The sequence below is a fragment of the Pezoporus occidentalis genome, unplaced genomic scaffold (assembly GCF_034315485.1).
Source record: "Pezoporus occidentalis ecotype Australia unplaced genomic scaffold, CSIRO_AGI_Poc_V1 ctg48, whole genome shotgun sequence".
Taxonomy (NCBI): domain Eukaryota; kingdom Metazoa; phylum Chordata; class Aves; order Psittaciformes; family Psittacidae; genus Pezoporus; species Pezoporus occidentalis.
In genome coordinates this window covers 6,331,013-6,351,202 of record NW_026915813.1, presented here as the reverse complement: position 1 = coordinate 6,351,202, position 20,190 = coordinate 6,331,013, and the positions used below count along the sequence as shown (strand labels likewise).

Below are 20,190 nucleotides of genomic sequence, written 5' to 3'. Positions count from 1 at the left end.
AGGGGAGCTGAAGTACCGCAGCTGTGAATACCCTCGATACCTCTGTTCTTCGGTTTAGTATTGTAAATCCAGCATCTCTTCTGTGTAGGGAGAATTTTGAAACAGTATAAAGAAGTTAGAATTAGTTAGCTAGATTTAGCTTTTAAACAGTTTAATCCTGTCTCCATTGCACCTAGCCTCAGAAAAAGAGCCTTGGGGAAAAAAAGTTCAACAAATACCACATGTTAATATACTCTGCTAGCCGGAGATACTTGTTCAGAGAGTACTGTACCACTAAGAAATCATTATACCCCTAAACAAGCTAGGCAGGCCAGTTCATTAGTGAGCTGCTTTCTTTTTTGCTAGGGTAAAACTGAAGGCATTGTTAACCTGCCACATAGTCCTTAAGAGACAATAAATAGTGCTCTCACTGCTACAGAGCAAGCAATAAATGTGTCATTCCTGTTAAAGCTAGGATGCTGGTTTGTAATTTTATTTCGTAAATAGTTGAAAGTTTAGCTGCTATCCTGATCTTTCTCTCTCTTTCTAGATTCTTTATGGACAAAACTAGACACTTGTGTTGACTTTTAGTATCCCTCAATGCATAAAGAATTGGTCTATATTACAAGCAACATCTATGACAGAGATGCAAGAACTTAAAGCCCCCTCTCTTGCTTTCTCTCCCCCTCTTCCCATGCCTCTTTCCCCAAGATATAGGAAAGCTGTAAAAGCTTAACAGCCCAAAAGGAGCTTTTTTTAGGGTACTGTCACTTTAATATATATCTACATACATATATTGGCCTGGCATCTAGAAGGCCAGGTGCCTGTCTCAGTCACATCAGTGCAAATCCTGGATGACTCCAGTAAAGCCAATAGCAGTGATCTGGCTGCAACAGAGATCAGGGTATGACCCTGAATGTGTTTTCATGATATTTTCAAAGCAACAATTATATATGGTTTTTCATTTCCCTTCCCCCCTCCCTGCATTTTCTGCCCGATAGAATTTAATCTTTCCCTCTTTACTATGAAGTATAAGCAAACTTAATAAAAATTATCTTCCCACCCTTCTTGCAGCTGTACATTCTGACATCCTAAGCATAGTTTTCCCCGTTGCGATCTTGAATTCTCTGAACAATGTTTATTGTAAGAAGGAAATCCAACAGCCCCTAGAGCTTTTTGGATGCCAACTGCCACTCCTTCTGGATGGCTTCAGCAGTCTGCTTCACAGCAACATCCAGACTGAGCTGTTCATGTAAAACCTGTGTCTCTTACTACAATGGTACTGAAACACAGACCTGCCAGAAGTTACAGTAGCTTTGTTAACACCGTTGGGTGTTACAGGGATACCTGGTAAGGTATATCGTGTATAACATGCTATATGCACATGTATTACACACATACATAGAAGTATGTGCACACACACATAAACACAAATTATAAATTTTCCTGTTCAGATCAGAACTGCATTTTTTTCCCCAGCTGAGGCAACTTTATAGGTTCAGTGCAAAGAAGCAGTGCACATTGGGTTATGGAAGCAGCACAGAAGGAGAGGTGAGGGAAGACCAAAGGGACATATCACTAAATTACCACTGTTTTAACAGATGACTGTGACTGTAGTGGTATTGCAGGTGAAATTGCAGGCAGAGGGAAATTACTCTCTTCTTTAATTCCTGCAGTTTAATTTACAGGGTTCTGAAATGTTTTTTCATCAAATTTGCCTCATGCACCAATATATGACTTCAATATCAATGGATTTGCATATAATACAAATACAAGAATATAATGCTTTCAGCTTGGACAGTCAATTCATGCAGAATCAACCTTGCAAATTTAACTGATATTTGCAGACCTGCAGTCATTTGTTCATACATTTAATCAAAAGTACAAGAAAATTGGCTCCTTCTGTTCTAAAAAATAATCAAGGTCTCATATTTTCTTTCAAAGTTAGGGAAAGCTCAGGAAGGGTAAGTCAAATGGTATTTTCCTTTAGGGTTGCAAACATATTGCAAATGCATGGGAATGTCCACAAACCCATTCATGCTAAAGATCATTTGTAGTTTTGTACTGAAATTTGCCCATGAGGAAACTTAGTTCTTTTGAACCTGAATGTTTTCAATTTACAGGGACAAGCAACTTCATGTGAACCCTTTTTAATAAGAAAAAAACACACCACAGTAGACCTTGAAACTCTAATAAACAGGCACCATAGAAAATGATAGCGTCTTGACTAAATATTTACACTATCAATAGCTGTATGTGAGGATGATTCCTTTGCAGGAATACTGTTTGGTCAAGCCCTTGCCTAGCAATAAGAAAACTGATGGGTGTTTTGGTATGTGAATTTATCGGTGGGAGAGCTCAGTGATTTCTGCCTAAAATGAAGTAGTGTGAGGTAATGCCTTGCTTCTGTGACCATCTGTAGCAGGTTCGCTCTGTACCTCAGTGCTGCAGGATTTTATATCTATTCTTATGTAGGACTATTCTCTGGGACTAATAAGAGCTAGAATGAGACTTTTTAGAAGCTTAAATACCTCTTACACGCTCAACTTCCTTAGAAAGTCTGAATTGCTTTATCAATTTCTTCTTTATCCTCTACAAAGAAGTGTAAGCCTTTGTATAAAACTTTATTCCAGCACCCTACTGTAAGGTCTGTCTATTTGGTTTTTTTTAAGGCAGTTTTACCTCTAGGTAGCCAATGGCAAACATTGCTATCCCTAACGTATATAAAATATACACAGAAATGTGTCAGGTTACATTCAGTTTTATGGCACTTGTTTTATGCACAAATCAGCAGCAATGCTGGATCAGACAACTTGTTGAGGTGCATCTCCTCACTCTGGCAGTCACTTCTAAGGAAGGTGAACCCGAGGTGAACACCTGAGCTTCCATTTCTAACTTTCATATGGAAAGGAGGAGAAACAATGTGCAGCTCTTGAGAATTGAGTTAATTTAAAAAAATAAATAAATGCGGTATTACTTCGGGAATGCTCTAGAGCTTATAAAAGTAATCAATTTGCATATAAAATCCTTTTAATGTTGATGGGAGCTTCAAGCCTGGAATGAATATGAAATACGCAGTAGTGACACTCTGGACAGAAGATCTGCAGTGCAGGAGTGTTCAAGGGGAACATTTTGTCTTAAGTAATTAATCTGCCAAAGAGATCCCCTGCTGTTGCTCTTGGTACAGCGCTCTCTGCGTTTAAACATCAATCTTACTTCTGAAAAGTAAAATTTGCAAGTAATATTATTTTAATTTTTAAACATTTCTCTGGCAATTAAAGGAATCTTAGCTGTATTACAGCATCCTAGTTCTTGGCTTGCTTTGGGAAAATACAAGTTTGCATGAATAAAAGCTACGAAGATGTGTATTTTTATAGCTAAGGCTTTGCTTTTTGTGTATGTTGGGATTGTAGTGCTGAGAGCTTCAACCCCAATTTAACCATCTGTGACTATGTCCGTGGCTTGTCATAGTTTGCAGGATAATTTGCAGAAATTTGGACTATAACTGGTTGGACTCTGGCCTCATAGAAACAGCCTATTCTCAGTGCTATATATAAAATTGTATATTGTAGAATTAAAATTAACTGAATATTCATAACGTTCTGTTACTTCATAGTTATTCTGCTGCTCCTGTTTCCAAACAAAACGTGAACTGTAGTTTAAATTAACTCTAAGAGAAATCTCATTTTCACAGTGTATCCTGTAGAGTTCTTCATTGATTCTTAACTACTCTTGTTCTGAAAGGTTCTTGGCATTTGGGTTGTGTACTGTATTTCAGAGGCATAGTAATTGATGTAAATCATTGTTGAAATTTATGTGCCTTTTTAGTACCGGGTCTCCTTATTTATCTAGCTAAGATAGATGCACTGAAATGGCCATTGAACTGTCATCAGAGCTCAGCCCTAACTGACTAACATAGGATTCCAGCTCCAAAATAAAAATAAATCTTTTTAGTATATGTTCTGGAGTGCTTAAATATTCCATAATTGCTTTCTTTTTCCCTTTAGCCAAACCAACAAGTTTATCACTTCCGTTGACGCCCGAGTCACCAAAGTAAGTACTAAAAAGTGCAAACATTTATAAAAGGGAGGGGGGTTCAATAGATTTTGGCTACAGCAACTCCATTTCAGCTTGTTTTTATAAATGTGCCCTGTCTTCCAGTGATCCCAAGGGTTCCCCATTTGAGAACAAGACTATTGAACAAACCTTAAGTGTGGAACTCTCTGGAACTGCAGGTGAGAAATGGGGTGTGCTTTAAGCATGGCTTGTGTGTACGTCCATTTTAATATACCTCATGTACACCGAGATCTTCCAGAGGTCTCCAGGAGGTTAACTTCAATGCAGTTTAGCATTGACTCTTCATCCAGTTACCTGAGAAGGAATGTGTTTGAAAATATGGCTCCAAACCTGCACAAGAGAGCATATTTCTTGAAAAATATGAATGAAACCATTTATCTGTTATACTTCCCCATTTCCCCATAGATTTCTGTACTGCTGAGCACCATCTTTCAAAGATAGACCCCACAGCACAGTGTAATAGATGTTACAGATGGAAAAGTTATGTCATCCAGTCTGTCTCCAGGCCAGTCTAGGGCTGAACGTGACTGCAAGTTTCAGTGCTTTGTCAATTCTAGATTAATATGTCACAAATAACAGCTTTCTTCTCTACCACTGAAAAACTATTCCATACCTTAGAGGTAATTCTTTTAATTTGGTATTCATTTTATATTCTTGCTTTCTCTTTATTTCTTCCTTTAGCTTCCCACAATCCCCCTTTATCCTCCTCCTTTCAGATCCATGGTGTTTGTACCTTTTGAAGACTTGTAGATTTTTTTCCTCATGTTCTGGTTTAGTTCATGCATCACCCATTGTGCTCATTTAATTCAGCAGTTCTTCTTTCCACTAAAGCCAATTCTTTCAGACTCAGATCCTTTTTGCTGCTTTCCTCTGAACTCTGTTTTTCCTCCATTTTCCTGAAGTGTCCAGAACTGAGCACAAGAGCACATGTTGAGATCCGCCTGATCTATTGCCAAGACTATGTTCTTCCTGTTGTGTAACACTGAAAAATAAGAGATGTAGTTGACACATGTTTCTCCCAGGATAACAGTGGATTGTAAATTATGTGATCTCTAGCATTTTTGGACGCATTGCAAAATACATCTTCAGGTACCATAAATCAACTTAGTGCCTCTAAATTTAGTGGTAGCTTTACACAAGAGCAGGCCCAAGCACTAGATCTATGTATGTACTTCGAGCTTTCACCTCTATACAATCATCATTTCACTTTTTCAGAAAATTACTGGTTCAGCATTAAAACATGCACGCTGCCCTCTGCTATGTCCTGAAAAACTGCAGTCTTAATCATTCCTCTTGTGGCAAAAGGAAGCATCTTTGCAATACACCTTCTTTTCACAAATCCAACACAAGCACGGCAAAATTCACTCTATGCAGCAGGATAATCCCATTGAGTGCCACCAGGTCTGAAGCATGGAGAAGCCTCTTTTATCATTAATGGAGAGCAAATCTGCACGAGGGTGCCCATTTGTAAGCACACTGGTAAGTCAGTGCTTAATGCTGCCAACTGAAAGAGGCAGATGAGGTGACTACAGCAGACTGGTACAAGCAGTCGTTGAAACTGCTGAAGGGAGCAGTGTTTTCTCCCAGCCAGGAAGTCAGCAGCCTGCTCTGCCCATCAGCTGACGAGACAGAAAGTGGGAATCGGTCTGACTCCTGGGTAGTCCTCTAGTATTGCCTCCGTAGTGGCAACATGAATGGTCATGGTATTACCAAATTCATTCTGCTTTATCAGCTGTGCACAGAGGAGGAAACAGAACAGCTCTGTGATTGTTTTAGAGAACTAGCACATTAAAAATGCACCAGAAGCTGTGAAACAGCACAACTGGCCTAATACAAGAACAGGAATGTCATGCTATAAAAATACGATTTGATGGTTTTTTCCCCTCTGAAAGTAAATAGAATCTAGCTAGAAAATAAACTGATGATAATCAGGAAGGGTAAGAGTTGATGGAGCATGTCTGCCCCAACTGGAGCTGGGGCATTGTTATTAAGCAGAGCCACATGATGGTGGCTCTTGGACTTCACGTTGCACTTGCTCTGGCCTTTGCAATGCCTGGTGAGGAAGTTTCAGGATATAGTACTTCATGACTTGGTAGCTGTATTCATCTCTGCCTTCACAGGTACAAGGATTTTATGTTTATACTCATATATGTATATAAATCTCTAAAAATAGGAGTACCTGTGCATGTCTTAACTTTTAAACTCATTTATACTGCAGTAGTGTCTTGTGTCATAAGTCTGCTTCTGTTGGAAGCAGACAAGTCCATAACAGAAACAACCTTGGGTACTGAAGAACTCAGAGCGTATGTGAGTAAATCATGGCAGAACTGGGACCTGATTCAGTTAAAAACGAACCACCCCCCCCCCCCCCCCCCCCAAAAAAAAAAAAACCTAACAAAACAAAAAAAGAATGGAAAAAATAGTGGCAGTAGTGATTAATAACACCTTGGAGTTCCTTAGTGAGACCCTGACAACTCCAAATTATATCCAGGTAACCACGTTGCTCATTGTCCTTATATAGGGCAGCTTGCACTGTACAGGCAGTATTTATTATAATTTAAATAGGAGTTGCCTTGATCTTACTGCTGAATTGAAAAGACTATTAGGAGTGCTGCTTCCACTATCCAAGCACAAAGTATTTTAATATAAATAGCAGCTCCCTTGATCTCTTTCCTGAAAAAAACATTGGTTCCCTCACTGATGAATTAACTATAGAGTAGAAAAAGAAAGAAATAAAAGCATTTCCCACATGAGCCATCAGTCTTCGTCACACACACATTTTGGATTCATGTATCTAAAGTCAAACTGAAACCATTCTCTTGCTGATGCTATATCTTGCCTTACAATGGATTTGTTAGTAGTTGTGAATGTAACTTTGTCCTCCCTAAAACTGTCAAAACATTTATTTGTCAAATTACAAGGAACAAATATTTTTGTAAAGTGTTTTCAAGCCACACATAAGAATTCTTTGAATGCACTTTAAATAAGTGGTCTGCGGTAGAGGATTAAGTCCATTGCTGTCTACAATCCCAACTCCTGCAGCTGATTTCTAGTGCTATTCAAAGGAAAATGGACCAGAGCATCACAGTATGGAAGGAGCTCTAGGTGATCATAATGCAGTGGATGAAATTTCTGTGTAAGGCAGGTCTCATTTGGAGTAAGAGGATTGCAAGAGGTCATTCTCCCTTTATTTCCACGGCTAGCTGCATTGCCAGTGCCTTGCTAAGATGCGGTGGGCTTGAACCTGTCTAATGTCTTCCAGGAACATGGGATGTTTCTGTGTCACTGGAAGACTTCTCTCCTCTTTGTTACCAGTCAGGTTGAGGGGGCACCTGCAGGCACAGGGACTAGGAGAGTGACTCACCCTCTGGAGGTGGCCGTGTTAATCCTGGTGATTGAGGCATTCTCAAGTGACTGTCTTAGACTTGTGCTGAACCTCTGAATGCCAGAAGTTAGATGGTGTGGCTCCTGTACGTTTGAAATTTATCTCTGTTCTCCCAGTGTCTTTCTACACCTTCACTCCTAAATACTCGAAGCCATCGTGTAAGTGCATGAAGTGAGATCACAAGCTTAAGTCTCAAGCAGTAGGTGGACAGCTATTTCCACCCTCTTACCTACAACAGGTGACCTGGTGAAATGTCTCACTTGCACACAGATCCCTGTGATTTACCAGCACATAAAACTCCTCAGTGGTCTTCCTTCCATGCAAACTTCCATTTCTCAAAAAAGATGACAGAAAAGGCTTTATGAACACAATCAACTTGAATAATGATTTGGAATTCATAAGCATCCTTGAGGATACTTATACCCTGCTATTTGCCCACTTCTAGACCTGAGTTATCTCTTAGTTGTATGAACAAATACTTAAAATCTATCATATAAAAACTTGTTTGACCTCAGACTGTTGGTGATAAAATGAGATGTGAGATGCCAAGAGTTGTCCAGAGGGAATAAAATCTAGTAAATTATTTGATATTTTCAGGCATCTGTGTGTATTCTCTGGAGCACTGACAACAGGATTAAACTAAATACTCAACAAGCAATGCAGTTTTTTATTATATGATGGCTATTTAATTACATTTTTCTGGCTTTTGCAGTCTTGTGCCACACAAAAGCACTTCTGATTCTTCTACTGAATTGAGATGTTATCTTGTGCTCAGTGTTTTAAGTGACCTTAAATAATGTTTGCCTTGACAATCCGTTTTCAAACTTCTAAGGTATAAAAGAATTCATTTTCAATGCCTCTGATAAGCTCAATGCACATGTAGAAAGGTTCCAGGTCTATGTTCCCAAAGGACACTAATTCTCAGCCCCCTCAAAGCATAACAAACGTCATCTAACATTTAAATGCCAAAAGTTACAGTAGAGGCTTAGAAAGATCCATGGCTATGTAAAACAGCATTGCAAATCATTCCTAAAAAGTCAAGATGTCATATTTTTATGCGAAAGCACTCCCATAATTTCTGTTGGAGCTAAATGAGTTACTAAAGTTTTGTTTTGGTTTTTTTTTTGTGGAATTTTGGAATATATGAAAAGCATTTCACTCTCCCAGAGACATGAAGAAGTCTCTTGGCTAAGGTTGCAGAGTCGGCACACAGGCAAACACCTTTTGTTGCACAGGCTCGGGAAGGACAGTGCTGTTTCAGCAGCAGTGCTGCCAAATTGATGTACACTGTTTTCAAGCGCAAGATCACAGAGTGAGTTCATAGTATGTAGACAGAGCAAGGCAGAGTGCAAACGTACCATTTACCAAAGGCATTCAATTAAAGAAAAGTCCCCGCAAAGAAAATGGGTTTATAGCATGTCATGAAAAAATACTTGCCTTTTACTTTAAAAAGAAAAAAGACTGCTTAATGGGGGTGATTGTAAAGTATGTACCACTTCTAACAGATTTGCTGTGCAGAAGTACATAAGTGTGAGTGATGTAGAGGTACTTGTTTATTATAGAGCACATTTCAATGCAGTAATCATAAATATTGCTAAGGTTGTGCTCTGTTGAAATATGACCTACATACTCTTGATTGTTTGTGTTACGTGATTTGTCTGACACCCATTACATTCTGGGTAATGGCAGCCATTTGTTGCTGTGCACAGCAGGCTCTTTTGACAAAAGAAAATAGGCAGCAATAAAAAAGCTATAGTCTGAATTACATTCTGCACAGCACTGCGCTGCTGAGAGTTTGTGCAAGTGTGTTAACAATGCTCTGAACTGCCTCTTGTCAGCCTTCAGCCCGTAATGGCCATCTGTCCTTCCATAAATCTGTCAAAACCTGCTAAGTTCAAGAGAGAGCACAGAATATACCTTGTACTGTCAATGCTAAAATGTACACATTGGCAGTGAAAGTGGCATGTGTGAAATAATCCAACGGTGATAGAATATTGTAATGCCATTGATGTGGGATCATGGTCCTCAGTGGAGATTACCAGGAATTAGTGTAAAGATGAACAAGTGTGCAGCCAACTGGTTTTCTCAAAGTTCATGATTTGGAGATCGGTCGTGGGACACACTGAGCTCTGTAGACTCTGTAATGTTGACATGAACTCAAAGCTTCACTCCCTCCTTCATTCTCCAATGGAGGTTTGTTCAAAAGTTAAATGAACATTTTCCAACTTTCATCTGTTCCTGTGTACTTCCTGCTTCTGCTGAAAACCAGGAAAAAAGCCAAAATGCAACGAGGAAGCCCTTTCTTAGGCTGTCTCCAGCAAAGTTCTGCCAGCAAGAAAAGCGCCAGTAAATTTAGCTCAGTCTGTACTTTTGTGAGGGCTTTTTTTTTGGTACGGCTTTTTTTCTCCTGCTCTAAAGATTGTTGGAGTCCTTGTCAGGCTTCTGGAAATAGTTGTACTCTGTGTTTAGCTTGCTTCCTGCTGGAGCTAGCTTTAAAGAAGTGAAAATGGAAACAATATTTTATCTTAAATATTGGATTATCTCTGGGGTTTCTTTGCCTGAAATTCTTAAATATGCATGTTCACTGTGGAGTGGTTGTATTTCTGCTTCATTCTCTGTAAAACTACATCCAAAAAGTCAGTAATGAGCTCCAGAGCTGCTTCTCAGGGGCTGTATAATTTCATGAATAAAAATGACAGTTCTAAATCTTTTATCTAAAAACCAGTCTGCTTACTCAAATCCTTGTTGAATCTGAGCTCAAAATTTTAACTTGAAAATTACTGTGGAGGAATTTTGAACAGGATTATTTGTTTTACCAAAAATTCACTTGGTAGTCAAAAATACTTGTTAGTGAGGAGGTGGGTAAGGTGTGAAATACACACTGCTAACTCAAGCTGGATTTTTGTGAAGGAAGAAAAAATTGAAGACTCAAGTTAAAGGAAATAGTTTAACAGTGATGACTTCGCACAAAACTTTTTCACTCTTGAAATCTGAGGTAACTAGAGTTTTAGGTGTCATTATCATTGCCTTAGTTTCCCTGACTTTTTGTGGCATTAGGCTCATAACTATTTTTTCCAAGCATTCAGTCAAAATCAAGCCTCTCTTTCACATCAAGTATTCATGCTTTGGTACTTCTGCTTCTTTTTTCTGGAACAAATTCATTGCAGCTAATGCAATGGGACTCGCATTCTCCATTTATGCTCCTTAGGGAGCACTATGCATTGATGGACACTTTTCCTTCTTTACAACAGAACACTATAAAACATGTTCCATTTGCATTTATCTGCTGAGCTCTGTTGCAGTACAAAATGAAATTCCATATCCATGTTTGAAATACACATTTCCTGCAATGTGCCTGCCCTCTCCTTTCATTCTTGCTAATGAAAGCTCATTGGTTTGGCTAGACGAAGAAATCTATGGCAGCATCAGCCTCTGGAGTAGTTAAGGATGGTCTAGATTTTCTAGAACTCCCTAATCTCAGTCTAATTTGTTAAATTTTAAGCATATATACTTCTAAATTACAATAGGATCAATTAGAAGCAAATTTTTCAAACATAGCATACTAAGTACCTTCCTGAAAAGTAAATATTTCCTGGACAATGTCTGCTGTTTGCTGTTACTCTGCCCTGGTATCCTGGGTTATCCTCTTGTACAGTCTGAAGAAATTCTATCATTTCTACAGAAAATATTAAGAGTTATATTATACCCTTATAAAAATAATTGCAAGATGCTGTGTTCATTCCCAGGTTTTACTGGAATGGCCCTTTCTGGCATTTTGTCTTCCCATAGTGATACAATCTTTTACAATTATGTCAACAATCCCAGCAGTTAGTGGTATCTTTAGCCTTTGAATACTTATCTGTTTCATTTTGACTCCCTGCTTCCTGGCTCTCACTAATATTTAGTTCTAAATGCAGTGATTCATTACAGTTGCAGTTGTCCTATTGTTCAGTTGGGTTTCAGTTGCAGAACCACATTTCAGGCAAAATGTATTAGTTATGCTTACATGAATGTATTATACATACATTAGCAATGGTTTACTAAGTTAATGAACTGCAGAAACAAAGAGTCATTGCAGTTGAGTTGTGGAGTTGCTGTACTTCCTTGCTTTCAAGATCTGTGTCCTGTTGAGGTGCCTTTGGTAGCACTCATTTTTCCCAGACTTGCTTTTATTCAGGTTTTTGTCTGCTAATTTCTTTAGGTTTTTGACGGTGCCAGTCTTTTGGCTTTTGATTTTTATATCAAAATCTTTTTGATTTTTTTTTCTTACAAGAAAAAAAAAAGTCTTTTGGTTTTTATCCCTTGATCTTTTCTATCAGACTCTACAGAGAGTGAGGCGGATGTCATGGAGACAGGGGAGGGACAGAAATGATGCTGAAGATTAACAGCAATGCATTAGTTTTGTTGCTATTGTTGTTACTAGACCTTTGGTGTCCCACGTCTTTATTCCCAGTATTAGCAGTGTTAAAGTGACATAGAACGGCTCTTGCATTGTATCATGTTTTAGAGAAGCACATAGCCACCTTTGTAAATATTGCAAGTGTGTTTAAAAATACTCTGTTCCTCCTTTTTTCCCCCTTAGGCCTAACTCCACCTACAACCCCTCCTCATAAAGCCAACCAGGATAATCCTTTTAGGACTTCACCTAAGCCGAAGTCATCATGCAAGACTGGTGTACCACCTTCAAAAAAGCCCCGCTATAGTGAGTCTTCCAGTTCTCAAGGAAGTAACCCAATCAAGAAGGGTCCAGAACAGTCTGAGCTGTATGCACAGCTTAGCAAGACTACAGTATTGTCCAGTGGACATGAGGAGAGAAAGACAAAACGGCCCAGTTTGCGGCTGTTTGGTGACCATGACTACTGTCAATCAGTGAATTCAAAATCGGAAATACACATTAAAATATCCCAGGAACTTCAGGACTCCAGACAACTAGAATTTAAGGATTCTTCACCTGGGTGGCAGTGTCAGATTTGTTGTTCTTTAGAACAAGACCAGTATTTCAAGAAAGAGACTTTACAAACAAGTAATCAGGGATCCCATGGTAATAACAGAAAACAGCTCCAAGACCAGGAAATTCGGGCTGAACTGAATAAGCATTTTGGTCATCCGAGCCAAGCTGTTTTTGATGAAGAAGCAGATAAGACCAGAGAACTAAGGGACAGTGATTACAGTAATGAACAATTCTCCAAACTACCTATGTTTATAAATTCAGGACTAACAATGGATGGTCTCTTGGATGACAGTGAAGATGAAAGTGATAAACTATGCTACCCTTGGGATGGGACACAAGCCTATTCATTATTTGATGTTTCGCCTTCTTGCTCTTCATTTAACTCTCCATGCAGAGATTCAGTGTCTCCACCCAAATCCTTACTTTCTCAAAGATCCCAAAGGATGCGCTCTAGATCAAGGTCCTTTCCTCAATGCAGGTCTTGTTCCCGTTCTCCATATTCCCGATCGAGATCAAGGTCGCCCTGTAGTAGATCCTCTTCAAGGTATGGTACAGCAAATTCGTGTATCATCATCATAGTTAATACAAAGGAAAACAGCAAAAACATAAAGCAACTTGCAGGAAAGAAAGAAAAAAACCAAGAAACAACTTAATCCCGTGCAACTTGTTCTGTTGCTCCTAAGCTGAATAACTCTGAAGGTTATGGGGTTGCTACAGAAACACTTGTTGCCATTATCCTTTAAATTTGCCAAGTTTACACTTTCTGAGTGGAGCCAGTCAAGTCAGCAGCAGAGCAACTGGGGAGAGATGTACACAACTAACCTTTCCCATTATCTGTGAGCTGCCCGGTGCCAATCTGGCTGCAGTCCCTATCAGATGAAGTTGACAGTGGCTGACGCTCTGCTCTGTGTTAGCCTTAATAAGGAACATTACAGAAGGGGGGGGGGGGTGTGTGTGAATCACCAGAGGCCTCTTAGTTGACTAGGAGATTGCAAACTGTCCCTGGAAAATCTCACTGGTAGCTTAGAAGAAATTGTAAGTTTGGAGAAGAGGTAGAAAATGGTGTCAGTAGATTCAAACTGAATGACAGAGGTGAATTTGTTTCTTCCTGCAGATCTTGTTGCTATTATGAGTCCAGCCACTGTAGACACCGAGCATACAGAAGTTCTCCCTTACGTGCAAGATCGCAATCCAGATCACCGTACAGTCACAGACCCAGGTAGTGCATCTTGCCAGCATTTGGTTTGCTTTGCAGCTGGTTCTCAAGAGATAATGAAGCGTTCCAGAAATTGTGTTACTGATTTTGCATTCACAAATGCAGGTGCTTGATTTAATGACTAAGTTGTGTTTCCTAGATATGACAGCTATGAGGAATATCAGCATGAAAGGCTGAAGAGGGAAGAATACCGCAAAGAGTATGAAAAACGGGAATCTGAAAGGGCCAAACAAAGGGAGAGACAAAGGCAGAAAGCAATTGTAAGCACTCTGAAGATAACTTTCATTTTGAAATAGATCTCTGTTTCTTTTCACAGATTTCTAAAGATAGAACTCAGATTTTATTTTCTTTGTTTTTTTTATAAAAGAATAAGTAATGCAAAAATCCGCTTATGTATTTCTGAGTATTTTGAATTTCAGGCAAATACGAGTTTTGATAACAATTTGTGTTTTGGTGTTACAATACTAGTTTTTTCAGGTTCTATAAATTGCAACTCTCCAAGTTTTTCTCTGTCAACAGATACAAAAGGCTTAGTAGAAAGAGGTTTCATCCCAAGCAACAGACAATGAAAAGTGATCCAATTTCCTATACAGACCTATCAGTGAACCTCCATTTTATATTATATATATTACCTACCAGAGTGCCACTAACCAATGTTTATTTTCTATATTTCTGTTTTTTTTTTTGCGTAACCAGTGTAAGGAGTTAGCTTGCATACCAGTTGCTGGACTTTCATAGTAGCTGTAGTTGTCTATATGGAGGGTGCAGACAACAGAATGCAGAACTGGAATCCAGAGGCATGAGTTTAACTTTTTTTTTAACCCTGTCAATGTCTCGATTAATTTGTAAGTTATTTTTAGCAAAATAAATAGTCTGAAGACATGATGTGATTTTAAAATGTCATTAACACTGGCCCTTTCATAATGAATATGTATTATTTAATTATTTTGTTCATCAAAGTCATGTGTGAAACAACTGAAATACCTAAGGCAAAGGAAATACCCGTGCGGGAGTGAGCAACTCTCTGGGCTGTTGTAGCAGTAGGACAGAAGAATGGCTAGTAAATGGACAAATGGCTTTTGCCCCTTCAGAAACTGTGTGATGGTTTTGATAAATGTAAATCTGGACTCCTCTTGTAATTGCTGAGGCCATTTTGTGTCTCACCTTAACATTTTCCTCTTTGTTGTCTGTCCTGCTCTTTCCATTTTGTTGTACCTTCACTGCTGTTCTGGCTGTGCTCTGGCTATCACATGAACTGGTACAGACTGGGACACTTGATCTTTGTTTCCAGATTTTGCCTTAGTGTTATGTCCAGGGCTCACCAAAATGAATAGGTCTTTTTTCCAGTGCCTTTAGTGGACTTTGTAGTAAAAGGTGATTTGTCACACGCTTGTCAGTGTTTCTCCTAATACTTACACCTACAGAACTGGGAGCATGTAGGGATTGATGGAGACTGATACAGTCTACAGCAATAAGAAGTTCTGGAAGGCAATAGATACCTTTATTTTCTGGTGGTTTTTTTTTTTCTCTGCTACTGTTGTTCTTACTGAGCTTCATCAAACCATTTCACTTTTCTCTGCTCCAGGCACCCTATCTACAAAGTGTGGCTGATAGGTATATTTTGTAAAGCATGAGATTTAGAGCTGTAACATGCTCTGCTGTACTGATTTGAAACCTAGTGAAGGCAATGGAATTATTTTGCTTGGCTTCAGACAGGGCTATATTTAAGTCGATTGTTGCCATTTATTTTAAAATATCTGGTTTCCATCTGTTTAAAGATGTACGCTACGTTCCAGCAATCGTAACTTACACTGGCTGTTCTCTCTTAGATCTAACACAAATTAGAAATTCAAGTAGACCTCTGTCCTGGATGTATCTTGCTACTTCTCAATTACTGCACCTTACTGGTATAAATAAACATGAACCCTCCTGAGGAGGCAGAAAATTTGTTCTATTTGAAAATATACAAATACTTGGCAAGTAGCTAATGAAGAGAAAAAGGGAAGAAAAGAAACTTAAGAAGCTGCAGATATGCTGCATCATAACTTCCTCTGTTAAAAGTTCAGACATTTCAGAACCAAGTTTGAATTTACTTTATTTCTAAAGTGAGCATTGTTCTTATAATTAACTTCATCAATGAGATTATTTATTAATAAGTATAAATAAATCAGAACTAAAAAAAATAAATATAAATAAACAGAGCATGGCAAAAAATTAAAATCCTGTCACCTGTGGAAGACCTGCAGGAGATGTAGGTGAAATCCTGTTAACTCCTTCATCCAAAGTCTATGAGCACTTTTACGTTAAAAATCTGTGTTGAATCATGCCAGTTTATCCCCTTTGCAAATAAGTAGGGGTTAGGGGACAGAGAAGAAAGGAAAGCCCTGATCCCGTGAAGTCAGTGATAAAACCTGTATTATTTCTATAACATTCTCTGCTACTTTTTGTACTCCTTTTGGCTTACGGGTCACATCTGCGTTACTCCTTTCTTGAGGGAGGAACTCATTTATGGTCTAGCTACAAGGATCTCCTCTCTTTTTCCTTGAACTCTTTCCACAGTCCCATAAATTAAGATTCCTTTGCTCTCTGCATTGGGGAATTTTTTACTTTCTCTCTAGCCCGTTCTCGTGCTGACAGAACTGGCTCAAGGCCACATACCTACAGATGCTGTTAAAAGGGTGGCCCAAGATCAGGCACTACTAATGCCTTCAGTGTTACACGGCATGTGGCTTTTCTTCATGAGAAGCACTGTGCTATGATCTCAGGAATTAGTTGTAGAAAGGATGCACAGTGGAAAGGGAACAGAAATTATGACTGAGCTAAAAGCCGCCAGGTATTATTGGCTCAATACCTAGGAATTAGTCTCTGTGTGACAGCAAGAGTGGGAAACCTAGGGAAAAGAAGTGAGAAGAAAATTCTCATATTTTAATCTGTCAAAGCCATATGTGAAGCAATGCCCTCTGATTGTGCAGACAGCTGGTATTTTGGCAGATGTGAAGACATAGGCAGAATGCTGAGGAGGCTTGTTTTAGAAGCCTGTGTTCATGCTATGTAGCAGAGATATGTTTAAACACCTGCCCCTTCACAAACCACCTTTGCTGCAGTAGCTTCAGATCAGCTAGAAACCTGGGCTACCATTTCCCTGTACGGATTCCTGAATTCCTACCTAGGCTTACAGCTGTATACAGGTGGCTTGACTTCAAAAAGTGCTGTGATATTCTTCTGCTCTTCCTTTTCTTCTTTTACCACTCTCCAGTTACTGAAGATTTGGTGCCTTTTTTTGTGGATTGGGGCCTTGATTTTGAGCAGTCATGCTTGAAAAATACGGGCTGAGCTCACAAGATTATTTTCCAGTTAGAGAGTAAGAACAATATTTTTGTCATTCATTCATTTATTTATACTTCTGATTGTGATGCCTTTGCTGAGGAAATGTTAGCATAGTTTAGTTTGATCTTGACTTGATTTATTTCACTGGGTCCCTGTTTTGTTTTAGAATGGGTCCTCACTGAGCATAAGGATGGTCTGCCACCAAGACTTACATAACTTGATAGTGCTAACCAGATCACAGTGGAGACACATCTGTCGTGAAACTTGAGGAACTGCAGGATAGAACAGTCTACTTAGGGCTTTGTAGAAACTGGGATCCAGCCCCCACCCAACACTGAGGACCCCATTTTTCTTCTGATAACACCCCAGGAAATTTCTGAGTTATGCTGGCTTTTACTCCAGCAGCTCATTAGACCATGCAGCAAATATTTTCCAAGACATGGAGTCAGAAATACACATAGCACATTTCAGTTCCGGAGCCACCAGCTTGTACATACCATACTGACATGGTACACCAAGGCTGGGATGATCTGTCTGATGGGCAGCCTCATGTTCTGTATCTCTCCTACAATGCCGCTCTGGCCATGATACTGACTTACAGTCACATCCTCCCTGCAGCTCATTTGCTGTGTGCACTGGCTGCTGCCAGGAAATATAACCAAATGAGCTTTTATACCTGAGTAGAAAAGTACTGTTAACATTACTACTTTTCATTTCTAAGTGCTGACAGCCTTCATGAGACAAGTATCAAGAGTCCCTGTCCCAGGGAGCTTACAGACCGAAGAAGATAAATGCACTGTGAGGCCACTGCGTCAGAAAGACACACATAATTTCAAAGAAAATAAATAGCTCTACAACAGGAAGGCAGGAGAATGGTGGTTTCATAAATGAGTTCTTGGCTTCTCTAAAGTCTAAAATCAGAGTCAGCCTGTAATGGAGTGCATTTCCACTAATGAAGCATCCAATGTACGTTGTATATTTAGTTTGGATTTTCCTCTTGTTGCTCATCTTGATGGCCTTGATCCCAGGCACTCTTAACTTTCCTGTATGAGTTGCTGAAAATGTATCAGACGATTACCAAATCTTGAGGTTTACTGGTCCATCATTGTTTTTCTGGCAGCAATCATGGAGTGAGGCTGAACAGTTTCAGTCCTCAGTGAGCCTCACAGAAGCATTTGGCAATTTTGTGCAACTTTTTATTTTTTTCCCAGTTTCACGATTCTTTCTTTTGCCATCCATACTGGCCCACAGGTCAGATTTACTCTCTAATACAGAATCTAAAGAAAAATTTTCATGTTATGTCAGAATCTGAAGCTTTAATGGCTTTTCACATCCATAGCATTTTTATCTTTTAAACTCTGTCCAGCCATTCCCACTGCATTTTCAAAATGGCATCTGGCCTTCAGTTCTGAGAATATAGGTCTTCATGGCTTTCTACTGGAAGAGAGAATTCACTTGGTATGGAAGGTAACACAGGCATGGTGCTAGTAGAAGCAGCAGCACCTTTGACAAGCACATCGCAGACCATTACTTTAAAATGCTCTAGGATTTCTTCTCTCAGCTTCACATAAAGCATTACCTAGCTCTTGGAGAGCTAGGCGTGCACCACAGATGTGCAGGCAAAAAGTGGTAGGGAAAATGGGAATGTCAGCACTATGCAGCGTTACCCCTGCAGTGGCTGCCATCAGTGCCCACAGACCCTGCTTAACAGCACCATGGGCAGGCAAAGCAAACAAGCAGTGGGTGAAGAAGCCTAGTACAGAAAACATGCAAAAACTAATACATCTGTAGTGGTCTGTGCTTTAGTTCCTTGTGAAATAAGAATGAGGAGGGGCTGTTCACTGGAGAAGAGAAGGCTGTGTGGAGACCTCATAGCAGCATTCCAGTATCTGAAGGGGGCCTACAAGGATGCTGGGGAGGGACTCTTCATTAGGGACTGTGGTGATAGGACAAGGGGTAATGGGTTAAAACTTAAACAGGGGAAGTTTAGATTGGATATAAGGAAGAAGTTCTTTACTGTGGGGGTGGTGAGGCACTGAAATGGGTTGCCCAGGGAAGTTGTTAATGCTCCATAACTGGCAGTGTTCTCATCCAGGTTGGACAGAGCCTTGGGTGACATGGTTTAGTGTGAGATGTCCCTGCCCATGGCAGGGGGGTTGGAACTGGATGATCTTAAGGTCCTTTCCAGCCCTAACTATTCTATGATTACGATTCTAAAACAAAGGTTTGGAGGAAGGCTTTGCAAGACAAAAAGATCCTTGGCATCAGTGGATGTTTTGCATCCTGATCCTGTTTTCTCAAGTTTTGGCATTCTAAAGCTTTAATATTTTCATTTGAGACTTGAAATACTGCTATTCAGTCTGAGATTTTCTGCCACATCTGCCTATTCAAATGTTTTTTACCTCAAGGAAGAAAGAGCAAGATTCTGAAGAAGGAGGTTTAGGTAAACCAAAAGAAGACAGACATGTTGGGTGTAAGGGAGTTTGTTGGACTCTTTCTTCATCGTTTTACATGGCAAAGCGATGAACTGCACTTAAAGCTTATGATGCAAAAAAAATCATCTGCCTTTTTGCAAGGGAAAAATGAATGATATCTTCTGTATTTTCCTGCAGGTTTCCTCTGCCCACAATAAACTGAAAACAGAAGCTTTTCTCTTTCATTCTCTAGGTTTTGAAGTCATAGATCATCTCCTCTAACAAGTGCAGTAAAAAGCATACTTAATATGCACATATGGACTTCTGCATGTAACTTATTATAAAATAAAGGTCTTTAACATTTTGAAGTATGTTGTAATCTTGTTAGGCTTGTATAGCACTTATTATTAATGAGAATAAAAGGCAGGTGTCTCTGTGAATACAAATACATTTTTCATAGTTGCTTTAAATAAACCAAAGTTAAATAAGACAAAGACAATGCTGTATAAATACTGTGTTCTCAGTATCTTATAATATCATGGCACTCTCCTTAAAAAAATACTTGAACACATCTTGTCATGTGGAGAAGAAGGATATGTCACTGGAGCATATATGGCGCTTTTCTGCTTTAAATTTGAATTTCCTTAATTTTGCAGGTTTAACTTATTCCCTTAATGATAGTTTAAGAGGCTTTTTTTTAATGGTTCAGTTTTGTTTTATTGCAGTTGTCTTAAAGGGATATTAGAGATATAAAGGTTATTAGAGGGATAGAAGAAGGAAAAATTGTGCAGCCATGCACAGACTTATGGAAGAATATGCAATAGTTATTTCCATCACACTG

The 20,190-nt window shown here is 39.2% G+C and overlaps 1 protein-coding gene across 4 annotated transcripts in view; it reads left to right on the top strand.

Moving 5' to 3' along the window:
• The window catches only part of PPARGC1A (PPARG coactivator 1 alpha), a 369,112-nt gene that overhangs the window by 338,683 nt on the left and 10,239 nt on the right, over positions 1-20,190 (top strand). For 3 of the 4 annotated variants that reach the window (XM_062636509.1, XM_062636507.1, XM_062636508.1), the window contains 5 exons: positions 3,987-4,032; positions 4,141-4,214; positions 12,024-12,936; positions 13,507-13,611; positions 13,748-13,868. In XM_062636509.1, the coding sequence (XP_062492493.1) occupies positions 3,987-4,032; positions 4,141-4,214; positions 12,024-12,936; positions 13,507-13,611; positions 13,748-13,868 (1,259 nt within the window). The remainder of the gene's footprint in view (positions 1-3,986; positions 4,033-4,140; positions 4,215-12,023; positions 12,937-13,506; positions 13,612-13,747; positions 13,869-20,190) is intronic. The other variant, XR_009968058.1, reaches the window with a different exon arrangement.